Source organism: Falco biarmicus, chromosome 16 (genome assembly GCF_023638135.1).
Source record: "Falco biarmicus isolate bFalBia1 chromosome 16, bFalBia1.pri, whole genome shotgun sequence".
Classification (NCBI taxonomy): Eukaryota; Metazoa; Chordata; class Aves; order Falconiformes; family Falconidae; genus Falco; species Falco biarmicus.
The window spans coordinates 633,610-658,461 of NC_079303.1; the positions used below are offsets into that span (position 1 = coordinate 633,610).

Here is a 24,852-nt window from a genome sequence, read left to right on the forward strand (position 1 = left end):
AAGTACTCTTCAAGATAACCTCTTGCTGACTGCTTTGAATACTATCTTTTTGCATTTTCTCTGTCGTTTACAGAAGAAGCCTCATAACAGACTTTCAGACTTCTATATAAATTTTTTTAATCCTGTTTTGTCAAATGCAAAATAAGACTATATTCACAGGTCCTTATAGGTCTATCTCTGATAAAGCAAGTGTTCTGGGTCATGTGCACATATGGCCTGCACACATTGAGTGACTGAGGAACTGTATCAAACTTTGCCAGTTCTGTGGCTGTAACTCATCTTGCTTTCACTAAGGGTGTCCCAAGTCCAAGTGTGCTTCATGGGTGTTGCAGTGTAGTTAACAGGGTGGCTTGTGACTTTTTTTCAAGCTTAAATCTTCATCCTTCTTGCTTAGATTTGGCCATTAAAACAAAATTCAGGGTTTGTGGAGAGTGAAAGCAGCATAATCTCTAATGAAGAATAGGGCTCTTCTTTTAGAGCAGTAGTGATTTATTTGGAAAACCAAAATAGGTTGCAGTTGCCAACATGCATTTTTATTTATCTGAAGCACTCTTTCCACGATGGTCTTCCAAAGAGAGGCGTGTTGACCTTTTTTAAGCAGTAAAAGCCCTAATCCTGTTACAAGCATGTCTCTGTCTACAGAAATCAACACTAGCTTTTTACATAAAGCTACCAAAATGAGGGCGGGAGTTGACATAAGTCAAGAAAGGTTGGAATTGAAGGATTTTTATTTAGCTAGCAATGATCACTTCTCAGTGAAGAAGAGCTAGATTCTGCAGACCCTTCAGAAAAAACAATTTAACTTGTGTAGGTTTGAGTGTTTTGCCAAAGGAGGATAAGAACAAAATAGTGTTGCATATAAAAATCTTTGTGCTAGGGAAGCTGCTGTATCAGAATATTTTGCCTTGCCTCAAACACATTCACGTTAAGCAACACCATTTTCTGAAGGCATTTCATGAAAAACCTCATATGTTTTTAGGTCTGTAAATGTGGATTTTTATTTTTTTTTAAGCTGGTGTGTTTTGAGACAGTTAGCTTTGCTTTCATATTTTTGAGGTGCAGTTGCACAGGGAAAGATAGAATTAAAAGTTGTAAAAAAGTTAATGTGGTACCACACTTCCTTGGAAATGTAGGTTCCCCATGTGAGTGTCTGTCACGCAGTTAGTGGTTTACATTCATGGTTTTCTCAGTAGTGGACCCTTTTAGAAGAGAAAAGCCTTCTCAAACAAGGTCAGTCTTTTTAAGTGTAACTTTCCAAGCTCTTTCTTGCAATAGGCACCTGACATTTGTTCCAAATTGATGGGTTTAGTGGGTGCAGTTCTGGGAAAAGCTACGTATGTCTGCGTAACTTTTCTTTTTTTAACTCCTTCCCCCCAAAAGCTGTTAAGATACTCCCCTCCCATATGTGGCAGAGATACATATTTTCAGTGGACTGACAGAATCCACAGAAATTTCTTGGGTTTCATTCAGTTTTTGCTCTTTAAGATTTGTCTTTTTTTTTTTTTTCCTTGCTGACAATGTTGTCTTCCAACTGAGTTTGTTTTGCAGTACGTTTTCTGAGGAAGGATCTTGGATGAGATTCTTTTTTGGCTTGCTTCCATGTGTTCTCAGCGAGTGGTGCTTTCCCAGATGCTTCTTGTGTAGGTGTCCATTTTATTGTATGTCTGTTCAGTGCTTTACTATGAATCTAAGCATCTGTGACTTTTGGTTTTGGAGAAGATGTAGCTATTCGGTTTGACAGCTGTCAGTTTGAGATGTGTAGTTCCTTCTTGTAAGACTTCAGCAAGCCTTTTGAGAGAAACTCTTCATGCAGTCAGGATGATCATCCACAAAAGATTAGTGCATGCATTCACTGGATTCTTTTAACATTTTTTTTTAATTGGTAGTACTTGCAGTATTCATTGCAACAGTCAATATTAATTGACTTTTTTTTGCAAAAGCCGAAAATATGGAACAATGTTGTTTCCACTGATGACAATGCCATAACTTAAATTTCATCCAATTCTGTGTATAGCATTAATTGTTTGTGTGGCTTAAATATATGTTAAACTGGCTTCAGGAGTTATTTTGACCAATGTCCCAGCTGGAGATATTTCTGTATACATACTAACATAGTGAAACTAGGAGCTGTTCAGAGGTTAACAGATTGCATGTTTTTATTAAAGCTCTTGTTCAGTTAAACGGCAAAAATGCCTTAAATCAACCAGTTTCCAATACTCAAAGCAGCTCTCCACAGGGGTGTATTTATTTTATTCTTATCTTGAAACATTGGACTAGACAGGTCTTGGATGTTTGTCTCCAGAGTGGTTGCAGTAAACTTGTTGCTGTACTGGTTGTTTCTGTCAGTGCCTCGCTTATATTCTCAGCCCTTGTAACCACTGGTGTGGTGCTGCAGCATCATGCTCTATGCCCGGAGGGATAAATGTCCCCCTATGTGAACTGATGTGTCCAAAATCTTTTGTCAGTGCACCTTCTGTGATGCATTGGCCAGATGTTTGCATGATTTGAAATGCAGCTACAGTCTGGGGGGCTAGAGGTGGTCTTGTGGTGGTCTGGTTTTCAATGAATATGACTGGTTTAGTGATTCTGGGTCTGGTCTCTTCCAAACTAAGGCTTTAATGTCCCGAGTGAGGTTCATGTCCAAAGATTTATATGTGTATGCCTCTAATAAAGATGTTTCTGTGTGAGAGAGTCCTCTAGGACCCTTTATTGTTACTGGAGAAGAGTAAGCACCTCTGGATTTTGGTTGCTCTTATCCTCAAGTGGCTATGTAGCAGGGGTAGGCCAGTTGTATTCTGCAAGTACAGGGAGCCTGGGTGATTAGCTTATGTGTAAATTACTGCTTCATAAACATCTAAACCTGGAGGAGATTAATTCTGTCCCTATTTTTCTTTTTTTTTTCATCTTTTGACATCCTGGAGGCCTTGTGAACGTTCCTGCTGTGTCCTTTGATTGCCTGCTGAAGGATCTGCTCGTTCATGGTTTCACCTTGATGGGCTTTTAATTTACTCTCTGCCACCGTTTGGAGTTCAGGGATTGTATGTGCAACCATCTTCTCAGAATATAATGAGATCATGATCACAGGCTGGATCACAATATGTAGGATGAGCTTATGGTAAATTATTGATAGAATCTTAACCTTAACAAAAAGGCTCTGCTGGCTGGGGGAGAGGAGGACTGAAGAAATGGCAGCTAGTGACCTTGGTTACAGGCGCGTGCTTGCAGTTGATAAGGTCAGTCTAGGAGTAAAGCAGGTTCCGAGGAGTTCCTTTTCCTAGGTACAGCTGACAAAGTTAATAAAACAGTCATTTCATACTGCTGCTTAGCCTTTGGGTGCTGGGACACCAGGAAACGTTTCTGCTTAAGTAGTTGTTGAGATCTCAATGTTTAGGAAATGTCTTCTGGGCTTTTTCAGTGAACAGTGACAGTGCTGCTTGTTGTTGTTTGGACGGTACACTGAAGTGAGGCAAGTTATGCTTTTTGTTTTTCTCTTTCAGGGTTTCATCTTTCAAGGTTTCATTACTCTTTTGTTTAGGAAAAGCTGTTTGCCTTCTAGGTATTTGCTTTCAAGGATCATATGTCCTCTGTTATAAGGAGTAGAAACTTTTTTTTTTAGTGAAAGATTTAGGTTTCACGTGAGGACACAAGTCAAGGAACCAAATTCTATCCAAGCAATCCAATTTGGCAACATTCTGTGTAGCATTCATCTCATTTGCTTTTCTGTTTTCTCATTTTTATATTTTTCGTACTCGCTTGTCTTTTCTGCTTGTCTGTTTTCTGTCCTGAGAAATTTTTTACTTTCTCCCACTGATGTGAATTCACATCATCTCCTTTCAGTGTGAACTTGATAAGGGGAAATGCTCTTCTGAAGAGGCAGCTGCAGTGCTCTGTCCTCCAAGTGTGCAGCACAGGAGCGTGCCCAACTGTGAGCATCAGCCAGGACTTGCTGCTCATGAGCATGAGCTGCAAAGTTGGGTGGTTTTGTGTATTTAATGTTGAAATTAAGTCAGACATTTGCTTTCAAAGTATAAGTCTAGAGCTTATAAACTCTTAAGATTGAAGGCGGCTCTAAAAAAGAGAAATTCCAGCGGTGTTTTTGAGCAGTGTTGTGGACTGTCTGGGGGGGATGGTTAATGATATCCTGCTACCCTTGACTGGTGCTTCTTTTTTGTTAAATACCTATTTCTTTCAGTATAGGCTTGTCTTATGAAATACTGCTGCTTCTCCTTTTCCATCCCCCCTTCTGACTATCATTTGTTTCTGAAAGTGATTCTGTGCTGGCTACAGAGCATCAGTCCTTACGCCGCTGTAGTGGTTCTCTTGCAGTTCCTGTCCTGTTTCTCTCTTGCTGAGAAAATGCTTGTGATGGCAACAGATTAACAGAACGATGGAAATGTGGATCCAGTGACTCATGTGAAATACTTCCTGACAACATAAGACTTTTTAGTTCTTTAGGATTTGTTGTTTACTCATTAAAAACTGTTATGTTTTGTCTGCTGTTACTGAATGTTGTGTGGCTTGACAAACTTGGAATTGTCATTAATTATTAGTTTTCTTGCCAAATGTATGCAGAGTTTTCAGCAATTAAATGGGTTCATTCAGCAACTTGAAAGAACTAAAACTGTTCTTGCACCTCCTTCTTCCCTTCTGCCTTTAATTCATGCAGCAGAGTTGTCCTTTCCGAAACATAAAGAGAATATAGCTTGTAGCTTCTGCAACATTTTTCAGACAAAATGGTATTTCAGTTAGAAAGGGATGCGTGATAGGCTGTAATTTACTTTTACGGTTTTCTGTATGTGGAATTACAGTAATGCAACCTGAGGGCACTGCAGCAGTTTCCAGTATGCTGTTGATAGTCTCCAAAAGCACCATCTACTAGAAGAATTGGTATTGGTATTCCCATAGAGAAATGTTTGTTGCCCATAACATTTAAAGGATGACTTCTGCTTTATTTAAAATCCTTTCTTATGGTTACTGCATTCAGTAAAAGGGCAGGAAAAAGTGATTTTGCGACCTGTTCAAACAGGTAATGCTACAATTGTCATAAATACTGTTTTTATTAACTCATTGCAGTAATAAGTAAAGCCCTGCCTAGGTTCTTTCACGTTACCCAGGAAATTATTCTACACAAACTTTGTATTAGAAGTGGAGGCAGAAATCAAGTAATCAAATTGTCTGTTTAGTGCCTGCAGAAACCAGATCTCACCAGTGACACAAAGGACAAGGAATATAAGCCCCATGATATTCCACAGAGACAGTCTGTTCAGCCATCTGAGACTTGTCCACCCGCTCGTCGAGCAAAACGCCTGAGAGCAGAGGTGAGAGGATCTGTCTTTATGAGGGCAAGTGCTCTGCCGTGGCCGAGCTTGAAACCATAGTGCAGTGATAGTTTGCCCAGCCGCGTGGCACGACTTTTAAGTTAAGTTACAGGACAAATGTTATTTCGATCGGATTGCTAAATGTATATGCATAATAAACAGCTGTTTTATCTCTTTCTTTGTAATTGTTACACATACCTAAATGTTCATAAATTCACAGATAATGAATAGTATGGTAAGGATTGTGTGATACTTCTCTAAAGTGTGTTACTGAGGTTTGGAGTGCTGAGAGGCTCTTCTACTGACGCTGTTCCACTTACACATTAGTTATAAGTGTGTACACTATAATAATGTTTTTAGCATGATTATAAATAATAGGGAGCTCAGACACAAATACAGGTGACAAATTCTAGAAGTGAAGCATATCTTTTGCAGCTTTGATCTCTGTCATTTCCTCAAAGAACAGGCAGCGAACAGTAGTTATTCTCTAAACATGTTGGGAGGTTTCTGTAAATCTTTCATGAGTTGAAGCCAGATGTTACAGCAAAGAAGGTTTTTCTTACATTAGTGCTATTACATTTCATTTTTTCCTCTGAGTTCTATCAATTTGCGATACTTTGACCATGCAATAGAAGGAAAAAATTGCATAACGTTAAGTCGGTATGGTTTTGTACAATCAAACAAGCTTATTCTTGCATGTGCTTAAGAAATATTATCTATTTGGATAAACAGACAAATGTATTGATTATATCTGCATGGAGTTCTCCTGTGAAGGCGTATTTTAGGCGATCATTGATGTGTCTCCTTCACTGCTGGAAAACTGTAATACTGTGACTTCAGCCTTTCCAGGCTGATGTTCCTGCCTTCAGAGATTACTGTTTCTTTTGTTTGAGCAGATGAAGAGTAGGAGAGGCTTGTTCCCGGGAGACTGTCCTATTAGTGGTGACATCATGAGTTAGGAAGGTCATGATTGACTCTTTGTTTATAATCCAGATTTCTATTTAAGTTTGTTTCAGCGTCTCTATTAACTCCATTATTGTAGTCTTGGTGTTTGTTACAACCAAGTAGTACAGCTTCACTGTTACAAATTCTGCCTACAAAGTCTGCTAATTCTTAAGATGGCTTTAAAAAACCTTAATTGTTTTCTAATCAAATACCTGGTTACAAGCAGACTTACAATTCTGAGAAGAGCGCAGTAGTTTGATCTGAAACTTTCCATTTGAAGTATCTGCCTGTGGTTGAAAGATGCTAGCTCTCATATATCCTTTAAAGATTAACAGCAAGGCAAACACATGCTAAAATTTTAGCTGTTCCTCTGAGAGGGGTGACAGATGACACTGACTAACAAAGAGTGCACATTTCTGTCATTTCTGTGGAAACTAACTGCCCATACTTAGCCAAAATGCAAGGCTACCCTCTCAGCTCTTTTCCCTGAGCACTGATGTCATGCACCTAGTTTTTGTGGAAAGAATATACTTGATTAAGAATAGAATTGAAACGTGCAAAGCTAAGGCTGAGTTAGGCAGCATGTACCCACTCTGTTAGCAAGGAGCTGTAGTGTTTTAAGGTAATAATTTCCAAAAATTAAGATTTGTTAATGTGTTTCTGTTCCATTTCAGTGCAAAGTCCGGTAGTCTGATTAAATCCATTTTATTCTAGATCAAAGCTACAAGCAATTGGTTTTTGCCCAGACCTGATGCAAATTAGTAATGTTTGGTTAATGTGTCTCAACTTTTTGCTCTAATGAGATATACAAGGGTTTGTAAATGTCTTAAATTGTAGAACCTAGGTTCATTCTCATGTTTAGCATTTCCTGCTTTTCAAAGGTTAACCATCTAGTGTAAACCTTTAAAATAAGTGAACTACAGGAAAGTACTGTAAATCGTTCTTACTAGCAAAAAATACAGCCTGTGGGATAAGTGTTAGTTTGCAATTGCAAGACGCATACAGTTTTGCCTTGCCTTTTCCTACTTGGTGAGTAAACACTGAAGAGATGATGTTCATAATTAGAAAGGAAAAAAGCAATAACAGTCATAGGCTGGTTTTGAAATGCAGAGTGTTCACATGCTCGGTGTAGAAAAGGTAAGTGTAAAAGACCAGAATAATATTGTGGAAGTGACAGTGAGATACATTGGTATGATAAAAGGCTCAGGCAAAAAAAAAAAAAAAATGCTCTTGTGAAGCTAAATATAGCCCTAAGCACAGAATACGGATGCAATTCATAGAAGTTAAAGGTGCAGAAGATGGGACATCTATTATTGCATTGCTTGAGGATTGGTGCAAACTCATCCTGATTCAGTATTACTAAATATAATGAACAGTAATATTTTTTTGGCATATCTTAAGCCATGGGACCTCTGCCTGATCTCATAAAGGCATAAAGAACACAAAAAGTGAAAGGAAAATAATGTTAAAACCACCTCTATAAAAATCCAAACCAACCAAACAAAAAAGCCTACCAAAAACTCCCCAAACAGAGCAATGACAAACCCTGCCCCTTCAGATACCCGCTGATGGATTCAGCTGGCAGTCACGCTTGCATAGCTGGGGCAGCAAGTCCCGTTATTTGGGGTTCAGGGGGTGGCTGGTAGTGGACTGGCTTGTGTGAGTAGCAAGGGTGGCCGCATGACCCCATTGCCTTAAATTAGGCTTAAAAAACAGCAGTATTGGAGAAACCCATCTTTATGCTGAGACATTTGGGAATATTCTCCCACAGTCTCAAAACTTCAGGGAAGAAATAAAAAAATTAAATGGAAAAACTTTATTCTGTCTTGAAAGTTCCACAACACACTTGAGTTCCCTGCTTAGAAGATCAGAGCATGTTCTGCTTCTCAAGAGAAAAAGAAAATCTATGAAAACCCGCAAGTTCCTTGCTCCTTTGTTTCTTATCAAGTTCCACTAAAATAAAACTAAACCCATGGTATCGTTACTGGCACAGGCTGTTTGTAGGATTTCATTTCAAACAGTTTGTTCTCTATGTTATTTCTCTCTGAACCCTTTTTTTTTTAAAAAAAAAAAATGGAATACAAGCATTTCAGAAAGTCAGGTTGCCTTTTTAGATATATTCATTTGTAAGTAAATGAAGTTGTCAGAGTTGTTATCTGGCTTCCATCTGCCTGGCTTTTTCCTTGAACAAGTCGGGTTACAAGGTTTAAGACCTCCGTTGTACCTCTGCGAAGTGTTTGTGTCTCACATCAGCTGGTGCTCTGAACCTTTGCAGTCCTCTCAGCACTGATCAGAGTGGATTAAGAATCGTATGCAGAATTATTATTTTTTTTTAATTTGGAAGATGAAATTGTCTTTTTTTTTTTTTCACAGCTCTTGTGAGTATTGAAATATGTACTTTAAAACCTTGCAGGATCGGCCACCAGAGTTACTCAACTGTAGGGAGTTGCAGAGTATTAATTAGGTGGGAATGGGCATCAGAGTGCTGGACTTTCTCCCTTCCTGAGACTCCCAGCAGCTGCGGGGTGCAGGATGGATCCCTGGGTGCGCAGCCTTTCCTGCAGCACCAGCTGCACATGCTAGAACCCTCTGCCCCTGCTTGGGTGAGCAGCTGTGACTTCAGGTGGCAGTGAACGCTTTCCCCAATACAGGTGTGAAATAAAGGTGTTCCATCTAGGGGCATTACTGATTTTTTTTTTTTTCCTTTTTTGTTTCCTTTCTTTCAGGCAACCAATATTAAAACTGAATCTGACCCTCCAGAAGCCAGAACTCACAATCTGAGACGTAGAATGGGATGTGCACCTCCAAAATGTGAAAACGGTGAGTGGCAAGTGGGGAGCGAAACAAAATGTGAATGCGATTTCTGTTACTTTGTATAAATTCATTTTAAGACCTGAGTTGAATTCAGCAGTAGGAACAATTCAAAGTATTTAACAAAAAATACATTACTTCTGTTAACTTCATTTTAAAATTGGAATTTATTGTAAAAGTTCTTTTTTGGCTTTGAAATCTTTTTGTTTGTTTTGTAAGTGGTTTCTTAAGAAAACGTAAGATGTTTTCTAAGTTTTCTTGAAGATATTTTCAGTTGAAAAAAATTCTACTTTTTGAAACTTCACTATCTCTTATGGAGCAATCATAAATGAGATTTGAGCCACGTTTCTAATCCGTATTTTAAATAGCTAGCATCAATCCACTATCTTTAAATAGAGGAAACACTTTTAAGAATGTACTGAACTTCAGATATTTTTAGGAAAGAATTTGAAATCGGGAAATGAAGGCAAAAGATAGTATGTTGAGAACTGAACAATAAGGTTCCCATAATATGACTTCTAAATTGTGTCTATCAAAAGTCCTGAGTCTGTTGTTATCTGACCTTAAGAAATAATAATTTCAGACTGAGAAGAAATGTTTAATGTCACCAAACAGAAGAATAAGCTTGTTGACAAATAATTTGGCAAAGCAAATATAGCAACCATTTACAACTAATCAATAATTAGTTAGTTTCTTTTGTTCATTCAAAATATTTTGTCTTTCCAAGTATTCATGTAGATTGTGGTCTTTTTTTAAAATTTTATAGTTTTTTTTTTCTTGTTAGGAGTATCTCTAGGCATTAACCTCTTACTTTCTCCTCCTGAAGAGTAGAAGGAAAAAGCTCTGGACAGTTTTTTAATGCTTAAATTTCTGATAGATGTAGACATTCTTCTCTTTAGTATCTTTTTTAGCTCTTGGACTCCGAGAAATGCTTGGGACTGTCTCATGTCCAGGTGCAAAGGCCTCTAGCTCACTTGTAACTTCAGCTAAGAACTTCATTGCTCCCTTGTCTTCAGCACCAGCACCCTGGGGTTCTCCACATTCTGTTGTATGGGTTTTCTGGGTCTTTATAACGTCAGGAATGAAGACTTGATTAGGGACGTTAGATAGTAGGAGTGTAAGACTGTAGAGGAACTGCTTTGTCTGGCCTGTTCTGCTGCATGCTCGTCTTTTGATGATACGTTTTCATGAAAGCTATCACTAGAAGAAACTAAAGTGTGAAGATTGTCGTAGGAAGCTGGAGTGTTGTTTCATGTCTCCATGTGACATGCTGCTGTAAAATGGATGGAGTAATTCAACCACATTTTTTTAACATCACGTGGAAACAAAAACTTAGCTTATGAAGATACTCATAATTTAAATTAATTTAAATGGGATTTAAAACACCCACTCAAAAAATGTGAGCTGTAATAGTCATTGCTAGCTCGTGATTGTGTGCTTGGGTTTTCTGATAATACTGGCTTCTTGTAGGCATTGGAGGTGTTCAAATCAAAGTGTGTGTATGAGACAACAAATAATTCAACAAATAACTCCGCGTTATGCTGCCTAACAAGAAATAACAAATCAATAAACAATAGCAAGTAATGCTAAGCATTAAAACATTTTGTAATACCCTCATGGATTTTTTTTCTGTTGCACCAGAAAAAGAAATGCATAGCGCAGTGAAACCTCCTGAGAAGAGGGAACATGCTGGGGAGCCAGAGAAAGACAAATCCAAAGTCCGATCTAAAAAACCCACTAATGCTGTGAGTATTTTCTGCCTTCCTGCTGCTTTGTACTGATTGCAGGTGTTTCTGGGTTTCCTTTAGGTGTGCACTGAAATCTCATGTCATTTATGTCATAGTAAGGACTCTTGTATTCTTCATGTAACCCTGTGCTTGAAACAAAGCAGTATCTGTGCCGGCTGGGATAGACATACTCAGAATGCTTCATGCTGTTACAAAGCTGAAAATGACAGGATAGTTAAGTTTCATTATCTATAACTGAAGTAAGTTGTTTTCTGTCTCCAAGGTAGAGTCTCAAAATTTTGAAAGAAGAGTCCAAATAAAGTGGTGGTTCTGTGAGCTGATCTCTCCCCATTCCCTTTAACCTCAAGTGAGCTTTGGCACCTGGCTCTCGGGCAGACCCGACACCCACAATTTCAGCACTATCTTGGAAGCTTTGTTGTTCAAATGTTTCTTAAAAAAACCCTGTTCCTACTCAAACTCTCCAGACACCACCACTCCCCCTCCAAAAAAATGCCAAACTGAAAGCAATGGTAGTTTGTCCCACTCTTGAGAAGATAATACGGAGATTCTTTCTGTCCCTGCCACCTCTTGGGTCCTTCCTAAAACCAGAAGTGTTCTTTGTTTAATCCACGTCTATGGCTAGATACCTGAGAATGAAATGTGCGAATACAAGAAGCCTTGACCACCCCACCCCCCAAACAAAAACATGCTTGTGGGGAGAAGCAGGAGATGCTGCCGCGTTTTTTAACAACATAAGACGACAGGGTCCGCTTGCCCTTGTGGTTCTGTTCTGCATTTGAGAAGAGCCTTCCAGCCCGTCACTAGCGAAGGCGCAGGACAGGCAGCAGACAGCCCTGCTCATGTTTGGGGTGCCTGTGCCTTTTCTTGGGGCTCGGCAGAGCCCACACCTGTAACACCTGCCCCCTGCCCAAGGCACAAGGCTCCGCTGGGAGGCTGCTGTCCTTCCAGATCAAAATGAAGGTCTTGGCCAGTGTCTCTGGGGGAAAAGAGGAACACTCGCGTCAAGAGGAACCCCCTTCTTTCTTCTGAGGCTCCAGACAGTTGGGCTCGGGGCGGGGAGGTGGAACATCTGTGCATACATGCTGCATGTGAGAGCAACCAGAAAAAGGCTTTGTGAGCCATGGGCTGGGCTGGGTTGCCCCTGCGGAATCCACAGCGCTGCTGGGTTAAATCAAGTCTTCTGTCTTTTTCCAGGGGGGGGGGGGAAAAATACATGGAAGAGCTTGCAATTCATGCGGTCCTCCCTTAAATTACAGAAGGGGGTTATTTAAACTTTTTATGTAAATGTTTTGTGTTTGCTTGTCTCATTTCCACTTCAGAGATGAGGTAAAAATAATCTTTGGCAAATGCCACAGATGACCAAGTTACCAAACTGCTCTTCTACCATGAGTTACCGTAAGTGCTCACATTCCCTCTCCGGCAATTTTTTGTTGCAGGTGGACTTGTATGTATGCCTGTTATGTGGCAGCGGTAACGATGAGGACCGTCTCCTGCTGTGTGATGGCTGTGATGACAGTTACCATACTTTTTGTTTAATTCCACCCCTTCATGATGTTCCCAAAGGAGACTGGAGGTGTCCCCAGTGTTTGGCTCAGGTAATCCAACAAAGCCTAAAAGTTAGGCTGAAGGTTACTTTTTTTGTTTTGTGGGTGTTTTTTACACTTTATCCTAGGGGTTGGAAATACAGTTTGTTATTAAGGTAGTGCAAGCAAGGTGATAGAGGGTAAAGCTAAAATGAAGACTGGGCATGCCTCAGATTGGAAGGCTATTACTTGATACTTTGGAGCCAAAAATGGCTATGCCTTTAAAGAATATGTTGGGCTTTAATCGGCACCTTTCCTCTGTATTGAAAATTGGGAGTCTCACTGGGTGCTTCATTGTGGGGGTCTGTGTATCTTCTTTTTTTTTTTTTTGCTTAGCTCTAGAGGAAGGAGAAATTGAGCATGTTACTTCACTAATGTTTATGCAGATTTGTAAGTGTATACTGAATAGTGAATTAAGCAGTACTTTCTTCTTCTGACTGTGCAACTTGGGGAAGTAATCTTGTTTTGGTCAGGTGTCCTGCCTTCTTGCCCATCAGATGCTGTAATAGTAGCCCATTTGTGTAAAATCTGAGCTCAGATTGTCTTGTATCACAGAAATAATTATATTTTTAATTGCAGGAGTGTAATAAGCCTCAAGAAGCATTTGGTTTTGAACAAGCAGCAAGAGACTATACACTTCGTACATTTGGAGAAATGGCAGATGCATTCAAGTCGGACTATTTTAACATGCCCGTACATGTATGTTCCTGTATTTACTCTGATGACGTGATGTAATCTAAGGTTTTTGTGCTTAGTTAAAATACATAACTTTTGAGGGGGAGAGGGGAATTGCAGTTTTCAATGGGACAAAATCGCAAATCAGGGGTTCTCATTTACATCGGTGAATCCTTGTTCTTGCTGGTGTCATGGTTTCTTGTTCCACTGACTTCTTGTTCTGGTTTGGGTTTTTTTTCACTTCTGAGGAAGTTCTTGTAAGGAAGGGAATACTCTCCATCACCCATTCCTGAGAGAGCAGAGCAGCAGCATGTCCTGGGTGGAACCACATTTCTGCTACATTTTCTTTTCTTTTGTTGAAATGGTTTTGAAATGGGGAAATGCTTCAAGCTAATGGAGGTTCCTCTCTGAGAGAGTTTTCATGTACATGCTTTTTATATAGTGATTCCCCAGTATATACTCCTTGTTTTCCTTCTTATGCCTAGATGGTCCCCACCGAGCTGGTTGAAAAGGAATTCTGGAGACTCGTTAGTACCATTGAAGAGGATGTGACAGTAGAATATGGAGCTGATATTGCTTCAAAGGAATTTGGCAGTGGTTTCCCAGTTAGGGGTGGGAAGTTTAAAGTTAGACCAGAAGAGGAGGTAGGTCTTTATTAGTTCACCGTGTATTCTTGTGTTGCAGTTTTTCATCAAATAAGTTTCTTTGGTTCAAAGGACAATAATGGAACTGGGTCACAAAGTGTTTGTTTTGTGTAGCTGGCACAGTATTTGAAGAGAAGAATTACATCAGAGTTTTGAATAAATAAAATTTGCCGTGATGAGATATGAAAAGTCACAGGTTTATCCTAGAAGTTATTTATTAACTTCTGAACTTAAAAAAAAAAATAATAATACATTTTAACAAAGCAGGTCAGAATCAGGTGCGTGAAAGGAGCAAAGACAATGGAGGTTTTGTTCTTTGATTCATTGACCCATTTCATAAATTTTTCAGTTGGGAAAGACACTTATTTTTCTGCTTCTCTTTTGATAGTTTTTCTCTCTTTGTTTTTTTTGCTTCATGTTGTATAAACCTGTGGCTGTTGTGTTCATTTTTCAGGAATACCTTGATAGCGGCTGGAATTTAAACAACATGCCTGTGATGGAGCAATCTGTTCTTGCTCACATCACTGCAGACATATGTGGAATGAAATTACCCTGGCTATATGTAGGAATGTGCTTTTCTTCATTTTGTTGGCATATTGAAGACCACTGGAGCTATTCGATTAACTATCTGCATTGGTGAGTTTGAGGAATAAACAGCCTGAGAAGCAGTCTCCCTCTCATTCCCCCTTCCCCTTTTTAATTAGAGGACTAAAACCAGATTCATAGAGTTTGGGCCAGGATAACCCTTGCAGTCCTGTAGCAGCAGGGTTAAATCTGACAGTGTGGTTCCTGCATTGATTTGCTTTTGGACAAGAGGTCATATTTTGGAAAGAGACATCCATTCCCAGTTTTAAAAAAATCCATGAGAGGTGCAGCAGATACTCCATCAAATGTTTTATTAAGCTCAATGCAAAACTAAAAACCATGCAAGTTATTTTAAAAATCATCTAGCTTCAACTAACAATCTTAGGATCCTGCACATATTTTTTTTTTTTTGTCTCTTAGATAGACCCATTCTATCATAAATCCTCTCATCAAGTGAACACTTGTCAGCTGTAATCAGGACAGATCTTTACCATCTCTTCGATATTCTAAATAGATTGAACTTCTTAAACTTCTCACCTCACAACAGCTTTTCTAGAGTTGAATTATTCTTGTCGCTCTTCCTGAAACCTGTCAAGCTCCTTCACCGTTCCTGTTTGTATAAGTATTCCAGCAAAATGGTGAAATTGTGTCTCGGCTTTCAGTAGGTTGTCTTTTTGGTTATTCAATTGCTGCTGCTTGAAGTAGCTGCCACTGTAGCCCAGTCCAAGTAGTCAGTGACTTAATTCACTTGCTTTGTTAGTACTTGTCATAGAACAAATGTTTGAGTGAGGCTAAGTAAACAGGATTACATTGTAGAAGTGATCTTCCTTGTCATTTGTTGCTTTTTTTGGTCTGGGCCTTCAGTCAGGCTAAAAACTGTGGGAAGGAGAGGAGTCTTTCTGTTTGCAGTAGAAACTTCCTTTCTCCTAGGAGAGCTTCCCTCACTGTTGTTAGAATGACATTATTTCCTCCATAATTAGCCCAGATTGCATTGGTGTTTGCAGTCAAGGCTGGAAGGATGCAGAAGTGCATACGTGTGTCTGTGCACACCCATGCACATACGTTCACAGACACGGGTGAGAGTTGCCCTACCTGCTTGTAATTTATTTCTCTGCCAGCATGCAAGTCTTGACATCCTTTTTATTTGCAGATACTCTGTATTTCCCTTCAACTTAAAGGCTCAAGTCTGGGGGGGTTTACCTATTTGAGAGCAGTGTGTAGGTGAGGTTAATACTGTTCTTGGCCAGAGTCAATCTTAATGACCTGCTGCTGAAGAGACAATGAAACTCTGAAAAGACTTCAGAAGGCAGGACTCATTCTTGTGAAATACTAGGGATGGCATGTTGGGCTTCAGTGTCCCGTGTGCCTTGAAGGAGCTTGTATCCTGGTACGGTGTTTTAAGTGGATAATTCCAAGTGAACCAGGCTAACAGCAGCAGACCTTTCATAGGGTTGAAGGCAATAGTTCTCCTGCATGACTCTAAATCCTGTTAGTTCTTGAAGTGGTGAAAGGAGAAAAAACCAAACCTTTGCTTCTAAAGACGCTGGCAAGTAACTAAACAAGTAACAATTATGTCAGTCTTGATCAGAGGAAGAATTACCATCATTGATGCTAGGATTTGTAAAGGTAGGAATGTGGAGCTGTCAGGTAGCAGTGCAAGAATTTATCCATTCTGCAGCTTGCTGCCTTCATAAGGCTGACAACTTGACTCATCCATTAGGATTGTTATCTTTCTGTTACCTGTTTTCCTGAAGTCCGCAGAGAGCCCTGGTACCAGTATCCTGGTCCAAGTTTAGCATAGTTCATAACTGCTGTCATCCATTCCTTGGCCCTGACACGTATCAAGGAGCAGAATTCTTGACTAACCCAGTACTGGGTCAGGAAACAGGATAGATTCTGCATCTCCAGAATTGTTCCAAAGTGATGACGAGGTCCAAGGCTGCATAGCTGTCCAACACTGCATAGTGACAACTCTGCTATTCCTTGTGATACCAGTGTAACTGCTCTTCCACAGTCCCTGCTAGCTGTCCCCTTCGCCATGACAGAGGTGCTGTTCTGATACAGGAATAAGCTTCTAGGTATGAGGGCTGATAAGCTTTTGGATTGACACTTCACTCTTCTCTTCCGGAATCTTCCCAATTGCTTCATGGTTTATGGAAAAAAAGAACACTGTTGGGTCAGCTTTACTCTGCCATCTCTTCAGGAGTCTTGTGATAAGGTGACTTGTCTGTTATCTTCTTTCCTAATACCCTTTCTAACATCATTCTTCATAAGGGATTGGAAGACATTTTCATCTTTGGTGCAGTGAGCCAGCTTCATTGGAAACCTGAAATAGTATCTACTGGAACTTGTCTGTGTAATCTTAGTTTTCTCAACTGGCTTGCATTGGGTTGAGCTGTTGCTAAAAGTTCTTTGTTCCTACTCTGGATGTGGATTATTTTTTTCTTGATACCTTTTGCATATTTAGAACTTTAGTTTCTACTTACTGTATGCTGCTCTTACGGCCGTTACGCGCAAGACAGAGAACTGTCTGTGGTTGGTAGATCCAAGAGGGCATTTGTGTTCATGGTAAAAGACAAACAGCTTGTTTTGAAGTTGTGCTGGAATCAGCAGAACTTCACTGAGAACTTCTTCAGTCTTTTAAGTATGTGCTCAGAAATGTAGGCAGTTAAAAACTTAGTTCTGGAGGAGGGACCTGTGTAAAATGTGAAGATTCAGGAAGGTACATAATTTTTGCATTCCTTCCTGGTGATAAACCCTTCTTTTGAAATGGTGTATTTTAAAGCAGAAGACTGAAAATGTAACTTACAAGATTGCTTATATTTAACTTTTTTTAATAATCTTGCAGGGGGGAGCCTAAAACGTGGTATGGAGCCCCAGGGTATGCAGCTGAACAGCTGGAGGATGTAATGAAGAAGCTTGCTCCAGAGCTATTTGAATCTCAGCCAGATCTCTTGCACCAACTTGTCACCATAATGAACCCGAATACTTTGATGGCCCACGGAGTGCCTGTATGTTGTTGGACTCCTGTGCTACTCCCCCAAACCCAACCCTCTCATTTGCGCTGAATTCTACTTCAAAGCTGATAATTTAAGCCACTTTCATTACAGAGATGGTGTGGTAGTTTCCGTGTGTGTGGTATCTTCCTCGTCTAGTGTAACATGCCAATATGAACAGATGGGCAGTGGAGTCATTGCTTTTGGAATTGCTTGGCAAACTCTTCTCTGGAGATCCACCTTAGTGTATTTCTGTTTCTGTATCTCAGCTGGAAAGTTTAGTCTCGACCTGTGAAACAATGGCAGGAGCTCTTCATATGTCTGTTTAATCAGACACAAATTTTTTTGGCAGAGTTTTGGCAAGGGGCCAAAACCCGGTCTTCCTTTGTCATCCACATCCTCTTATTTTTCCTGGTTAAATTCTTAGGTATTTAAAAACATTTTTCATCAGTCTCCATCATACTCCATACTAGATTATTCATGGGAATTATGTCCCTTTACAACTTAATTAGCTTTTGACTAGCTGACCTTGGGACTTGAAGGAAAATCTGGAAAAAGCAGCAAAATTTGAGGTCCCTGCTACGGTTTGAGAGACTCTAAAACGGAAAGATGCAGGAAGACCTGCCTGCTTTTGTGTTGATTGTATAGCACCAAAAGTATTAGATTTACAACAGTATAAACTTTTGATTAGGTTCCAAATTTCACTTCTCCTTCAGCTGCTAATTGAAGAGAGCCTTGCCTGTGTGCTACCTGTAGGGCTAGCAAAATGCAAAAGGCACAGACAGCTGACCTAAAATGGCTTGGAGCGCGGGTATGGCTGAATGAAACCCTTTTGCTTTCTAGGGTTTTGTATGACAAGTTACCAAATGCCAGTTGTAATTTTTGGGCTTGTGTTTTAAAACTATCTGAAGTTGACATAGAAGTTAATAGGAACTGGAAATCCGTATTCGCTTCACAGACTTCAGTTCTGTTTAGGCTTGGCCTAATGCTTGTCTGCCTTTTCTCCTAGGTGTATCGAACCAATCAGTGCGCTGGAGAGTTCGTGATCACCTTTCCGAGAGCTTACCACAGCGGCTTCAATCAGGGTTTCAATTTTGCTGAAGCTGTGAACTTTTGCACAGTTGATTGGGTACGTTCCAAAACCTGTTTTTCATTAAGTCTGCAGTTCCAAAGTTGTGCCTAGCTAATGTACAGCTCTTACTGCTGACACACAAATCTAGTCCACAGATCAGAAGGAGCCTGTTGCTGGAAGCTGAAGGTCTTTCTTTCCTGTAGTGAACTGTGGGCTTTCTCTGGTCCGTAAGGTTTAGTTTGAAATTGTACACTGGGGCTGAGTGATGTATCTTTTACAGCAGGAGGTAAGTACGGTCCTGTGCATGCCTAGAATATGAGAAGCACCACTGCTCCTAGAATCTACTCTTTTTGTGTCCCCAAATTCCATTTAAATCATCAAGAGCTGGAATGGGATTTTTCTGTTCATTGCACTGGGATTTTTCTGGGAGGTGCTTTCTAGAGCTGAAAAACAAAGCCAACTTGGACTTCTTTTCTACTTTCCCTTCTGTGATTAAACTGGATGACACATTTAAACACCCATTAAAAAAAAAACAATTAAAGACTTTGATAGTCTTCTTGGGGAGAAAATAATAATTGCAACTGATGTGAGTACATCCTCTTGGATAGCAGAGGTCCTGTAGGTTTTTAGGGAAGAATACTTAATGAGAAGGGAACAGAACATTTTTGTGTTCAAACAAGAGGTTTACAGACCAGTACTTTATTTCCAGTAACCTTCACTCAGCCCATTGAAACAACAGAGGCAGGCACACATGACACTTGTTAGGTTATAATAATTTATGAAGGTTTTTGTCTTTTTTCTTAAGTAAAAACAAATGGAGGGTAGTTGCTCCAAATTTACAAGTAATCATTTCTCCTTCCCAGCAAATTTGTCCAACACAGTGTTGCCTGATCTTAGAAAGATCCTTTGAAGCTACTGATATTTCAGATTACTCCTCTTCTGTTCCCCCCCCCCCCCTCCAAGAACAGTCTTAGCTATTTGTAAAAGTAGCCCATCTAAAAATGTTGCTAGATTTAGAAAACATCACTTAGAAGTAGATGACTAAAACTGGAGGGAAGCTTTTTGCATTGCGACTGTGTTCAGATATCAGTTGGTTTGGTTTTGCTTTTCCTCTTGTCCTTCCATGAATTTCATACTGGACTCACACGTAACCTCGTTGTAACCTGAGCATCGCTATCCACTTGGCCAGTGACAGCCTTAAAGTAAAGCTAGGAGTAACCTGCCCAGCTCAGAATTAATTGTTCACGCTGCCTGGGGCTAGTTAGGGACTCTAATGGTTCATGGAGTCAGCAGTCTCTCCTGCTGCAGCGTAGTTCATGTCCTACATAAACCAGCCATATCATTTGAGAAGGTCCAGCGTGCCCTGCAACTGCCTTCAGGGCATCCCTCCCGGTAAGAAGGGGCAAGTGTCTGTACTCTTCCCTTTGACGCTTCCCCAGCTTCTGTGTGTTCTGAGCTTGGGTATTCTTGAGATTGCCGTGGTTTAGTGACCTCGTTCCCCTGACCTGTGGTCTCTTTGGACCGTGTGTTCCCCCCATGAACCCAGCGAAACAGCCTGCATCCACAGTGCTGCTGTAACAGAGCTGTGTACACCGGCCTGCTTGACAAGAACTCAAGAGTCTTGATTTCTCCGGTTTTACATTCTGAACTATGAATATTGTTGCTAGAAGGTTTTGTCTTGGGCCTTTCATTTGGATAGTTTTTGCTCAGTAGAAAAAAAAGTTAAGTGTCTTAATGTAATTTTCAAAATAACTCTTCATTTATTTCACGGTTTTCCGTGCAGTTACCTTTGGGTCGCCAGTGTGTGGAACATTACCGTCTGCTAAACCGTTACTGTGTGTTTTCTCATGACGAGATGATCTGTAAAATGGCTTCCAAAGCAGATGTTCTTGATGTTGTGGTAGCATCTACGGTTCAGAAAGACATGGCTATTATGATTGAAGATGAGAAGAGGTTGCGTGAGAAGGTTGATAAACTGGTGAGTTGTAGGAAATAATATTGTAATGAATGATGGAAAGAGTGGTGTGAAAACACGCTGGCACTTGTGCTGTGTTGTCAATAGAGCTCTGTGTAGTACCTTCCTGAGTAGCATTGTTGATTTTAGAGAGACCACTTGGGTAAAGAATCATTCGTTGTGCATCCTGTGTTATCATATGCCTTTTAATATTGTTCAGAATGTCTCTTTTAAAGTAATGATTCTTCTTCCAGTAAGTTAGTCAGAATAGCTGATTTTTCATTAACCAAGATTTCTGTCTATCTGGTTTTAATATCTTATTTCTAAACTTCGTTATTCCTTTAATGAATTTAGCTTCTGATGTTTTAGCTTGAAATAATCACCTCTTCATTAGACTTTGAAGTGATGTAACCGACTCTTTGCAGGGAGTGACTGACTCGGAGAGAGTGGCTTTTGAGCTGTTCCCTGATGATGAGCGGCAGTGCTTAAAGTGTAAAACCACCTGTTTCATGTCTGCTGTTTATTGTCCCTGTAAACCTGGATTATTGGTATGCTTGTACCATGTTGAGGATCTCTGTTCCTGTCCCACCTACAAATATAAATTGGGGTAAGCTTTAGATGGCAAACAATACTGTGTTCTGGAGATATTTATGGTATGTGTAGATATTGCAGTAGTCTAGTGCCTGCTTTGTAATGGTGCTAGTCCTGGTATGCTGTTTTTCTCAGTCCTTTGCAAATATAGTGCCCCCAAAACAAAGTGCCTTTTTTTCCCGCTCATGTACAAAGACTTCCTTTCCAGCATTCAGCTCTTCTTGCTCTGTAATAGCAGATGTTGCTGCATAAGTTAGTTTGCTTTTTTATTTGTAGCAGCAAGGTCATCATCCCTTACATCCAGTCTTTGCTGAGTAGTATTTTTAGCTTTTGTTAGCTTTCCTTCCTGTTGTCATCTTTCCTTTCCTGTTGTTTGTTTCGTCTTTGTTATACATGAATGTAGCTTGTCCTAAGAATTTCACAGTTGTTTCCATTGTAATGCTGAAATTGCTTTTTGAAGCAATTGCAACATTGCAGTTGTCTTAGGAGGAACGTGGTGTGCTTGTAGGTCTCAATTACATAACCCTGGGTGCGTAGTAGATGGTTTGTGTTTTATGGGTCAGTACATCTTGATGCCTCTCCCTTCCACCCCCCTGCTCCCCCTGGTTTTTGCTGAAGAGCTTGAATTCTGTGCTGCTTGCAGGTACCGCTATACCCTGGAGGAACTCTATCCAATGATGAACGCGCTGAAGATGCGTGCAGAGTCATACAACGAATGGGCTTCCAATGTTAACGAAGCTCTGGAAGCAAAAATTAACAATAAAAAAAGTAAGTATCTTTTTTGTCTGCAATGTAATTTTAAATGGCTAATTTTTCATTTTTTAGTTTCTGAACCTTAACAACTTTTGTCTTATGTGACGCTCAAAAGAAATCATATATTTTACTTTAAAACATGGAATTGTATTTTAGCTGTTATAGTCCCAGAAATTATGCTAAGCTGTCCCTGCGTGAGAAGATTGTAGATCACTTTGACACAAAATATAACTGAAGTTGAAATAGAAATATATGTAATATGTTGTGTTATTCAGCTGTACCATTTAAAATCCATCACAAAGGGAGACTTTTGTTAATTTAGTATCTTTCCCAAAAGGTCTCATCAGTTTTAAGGCTTTGATAGAAGAATCAGAAATGAAAAAGTTTCCAGACAATGATCTACTGCGACACCTCAGACTGGTTACACAGGATGCAGACAAATGTGCCTCAGTTGCACAGCAGCTGCTTAATGGCAAAAGGCAAACCAGGTAAATGTTCCTGTACGTGTTTGCAACACGATGGCGTCACTGAAGATGGATGCCAGTGGCCAGTGATAGATGCTGATGTTCTGTAAGACTTAAAAAATGAAAGTAATCTTTTTGTCTTCTCAAGAGAGCCATCTTTTACAGGGAGATTCACCTTTACTACATGTAACAAGTTAAGCATCCTGAGCTTTCAGTCTCCTCTTCCTCTCTGTTTGACAGTGGGGCAGTAAATCCATTCTAATGTTACCCAAATGGAAAAATTGGAGTGGTATTTGCAGACAAAGTAACACCCAACAAGATACAGTCCACTTGTCTTTGTGGCATGGGGACTGAAAATCTGTCAGTGGTGCATATGGCATTATATTCATTACACTTCATGCCTTGTGGAAAAGTGTCTTAACCTCCTGAGCCGATGATGATGGGAATACTGGAAGGGAACAGTATGACAGCAGGACAGGTACAAAGGGATATTTTCCCTATCCATCCCCTTCCTCCTCCAAGCCTCGGGATACCTTTTCTGCTGCTTACAGTCTGCAAGAGTTTAGAGACCTTGTGCTTGGAGATCTTTGCCATCAATAACCCTGAATGGACATGAGCTTTTCTCCTGCAAATGCTGGTTTGTTTTTTTTTTTTAGGCTTGTGTAATTTCTGGTTATCAAAAACATCTTGTGACAGGCAATGTTGCAATTAAGGGGTGTGTGTCTATATGTATATGTACATAAATACTAATTTATTTTTAAAACTTGTGCCTCTTCCTGGAAGATACTGCAGAACTTCCACAAAAAATAGTAAAGCTTTGTAGAACGTAAAGCAGCCTGTGTTTTACCTGAGACTTTGAAGTAATATTTTGTTCAGCTTGCTATGGATTTTGGAACTCCTAATGTGATCTTACATATTCTTTAAAAACACCTATTTTTAACACAGAATGGTAAATTAAAATTTATTTTGTAGTGTTCGCATTCCAGTCATGCTGGCATATCCTGCTGGCATGTTGTTTTCCTCTTTTGTTTAAATGACATATTGTGGATGAAATTGGAGCCAGCGTTGTATGAGACTTTTTTCCTTTTCTATCCAAGATTCTCAGACCTAGTTAATATTGGCTTGAGTTTAGAGATGTTTTTAATATTAGCCGATTTGTTAACACTTATAAGCCACTCATTTGATGCAAAGCTTTTAGATAAAAATGAGAATGATGATTTCAGCGTAAAGAGGATTTTTCAGAAGTGCCTACACGACCTGTAAATATAAAACCCATTCAAAATTGGGATTTGTTCCCTTTTGCTATGGGCATGGGGAGAGCTTACTACAATAGCTGTTGCAACATTACTGAATAGTTTATCCACAATTGCTTTGTGTTCTGGAAAAAAGCCTAATTTTATTCCATAATAACCAGTGCTCTTCCAAGGCTGAGTAGATGTTCCAGAATACTATTTAATATGAAAGAGTATTTTCAACAATAGCTTATTCTGCTGTAGCTAACTGAAGTTTTCCCATGTATGTAAAGCCCCAGGCTGCTTGGATGCTTTTGAATATTCTATTATTTGTGAGTAAAGCTTGAGTTACAAAAAATTGTAAGCAGATGTTTGAGAGGTTTGGATTTTATTTTATTTCCTTAGTGGCATCAGACAAAGCTGAATTGTGTGTAATTGCAGGTACCGCTCTGGAGGAGGAAAGTGTCAAAATCAACTGACTGTGAATGAGCTCCGGTTGTTCGTGAGGCAGCTGTATGCTCTGCCCTGCGTCCTCAGTCAGACACCCTTACTGAAGGTAACTGGGAAAGCTCTAGGGGAAGGAACGTGAGCATTTGTCACAGGATCAGTGCAGTGCAAACACATCGCTATCTTAGTGTTTACTCCAAGAATAAATACGTTCAAACTGGCAGGCCTGGGTAACTTGGGCGCAAGTTGCTTAAGAATGGAGCTGTCTGACCTGCCAGGGTTCATGGTTAGCAGATTTTTATACCACACGGGGGAATCAAAATGCTCATGTTGTACAAAGTAATGTGAAAGAAGCAGCAGGATGACCTGGGTAACTACAGATTAAAAATTTGGGGTCAGTTAACTAGTCTGCTCTTAAGAATGAAGCTGTGTTTATCTGAGAATGTTCAAAACTCCATAATGCTCTGAGGGACAGTTCTCCCATTCACATCGCTTTCCTTCTTTGTTCATCCAGAATCAGCTTTCTCATAGCCTTGTAATTAGAGACTTCCTCATGCTATCAACCCGCTCCAGGAAGCAACGCTGATAACCCTAGCCAAAGCTACCAGCCTAGGCTACCGAAATGCTTGTTCTAGCAGCCTGCTGCTGATGGGGAGGCAGATCGCTTTGTCTCCCACGACCATCAGCTAATGCTGATTATTTGCTCACCAGATGGTCGACCCTCAGACAAGTTGAAAGTAATTCAAGATTTGGTTTCAGAATTTGCCAAAATGTTGCGTATCATACCGAGAGGTGATTAAAAAACAAACAACAAGAAGGAAACAAACCCACCCCCCAGATTCTGGGCAGCTGCAGTTCCTGTCTTAAAGGCTTTGCATATTTGGGACTCTCAGAACCAGGAGATGCAGGGACCAGCTCCTGAACTATTTCCTAAGTGACCAGACAGTATTGTGCGACTTTGAATCAGAATAGGCCAGTTCAGCTCAGCTTTATGACTCTTGATTTTGAAGCTTTATCAGAGCTGGAATATTTGA

At 40.0% G+C, this 24,852-nt stretch overlaps 1 protein-coding gene across 1 annotated transcript in view; it reads left to right on the forward strand.

Moving 5' to 3' along the window:
• Window positions 1–24,852, forward strand: part of KDM5B (lysine demethylase 5B) — a 55,755-nt gene that overhangs the window by 16,124 nt on the left and 14,779 nt on the right. Inside the window, exons 5-18 of the mRNA XM_056361930.1 lie at window positions 5,184–5,318; window positions 8,990–9,083; window positions 10,716–10,819; window positions 12,259–12,417; window positions 12,985–13,104; window positions 13,566–13,724; window positions 14,179–14,360; window positions 17,158–17,320; window positions 18,315–18,434; window positions 20,161–20,355; window positions 20,757–20,938; window positions 21,566–21,690; window positions 22,013–22,163; window positions 23,813–23,927. Of these exons, the coding sequence (XP_056217905.1) occupies window positions 5,184–5,318; window positions 8,990–9,083; window positions 10,716–10,819; window positions 12,259–12,417; window positions 12,985–13,104; window positions 13,566–13,724; window positions 14,179–14,360; window positions 17,158–17,320; window positions 18,315–18,434; window positions 20,161–20,355; window positions 20,757–20,938; window positions 21,566–21,690; window positions 22,013–22,163; window positions 23,813–23,927 (2,004 nt within the window). The remainder of the gene's footprint in view (window positions 1–5,183; window positions 5,319–8,989; window positions 9,084–10,715; window positions 10,820–12,258; window positions 12,418–12,984; window positions 13,105–13,565; window positions 13,725–14,178; window positions 14,361–17,157; window positions 17,321–18,314; window positions 18,435–20,160; window positions 20,356–20,756; window positions 20,939–21,565; window positions 21,691–22,012; window positions 22,164–23,812; window positions 23,928–24,852) is intronic.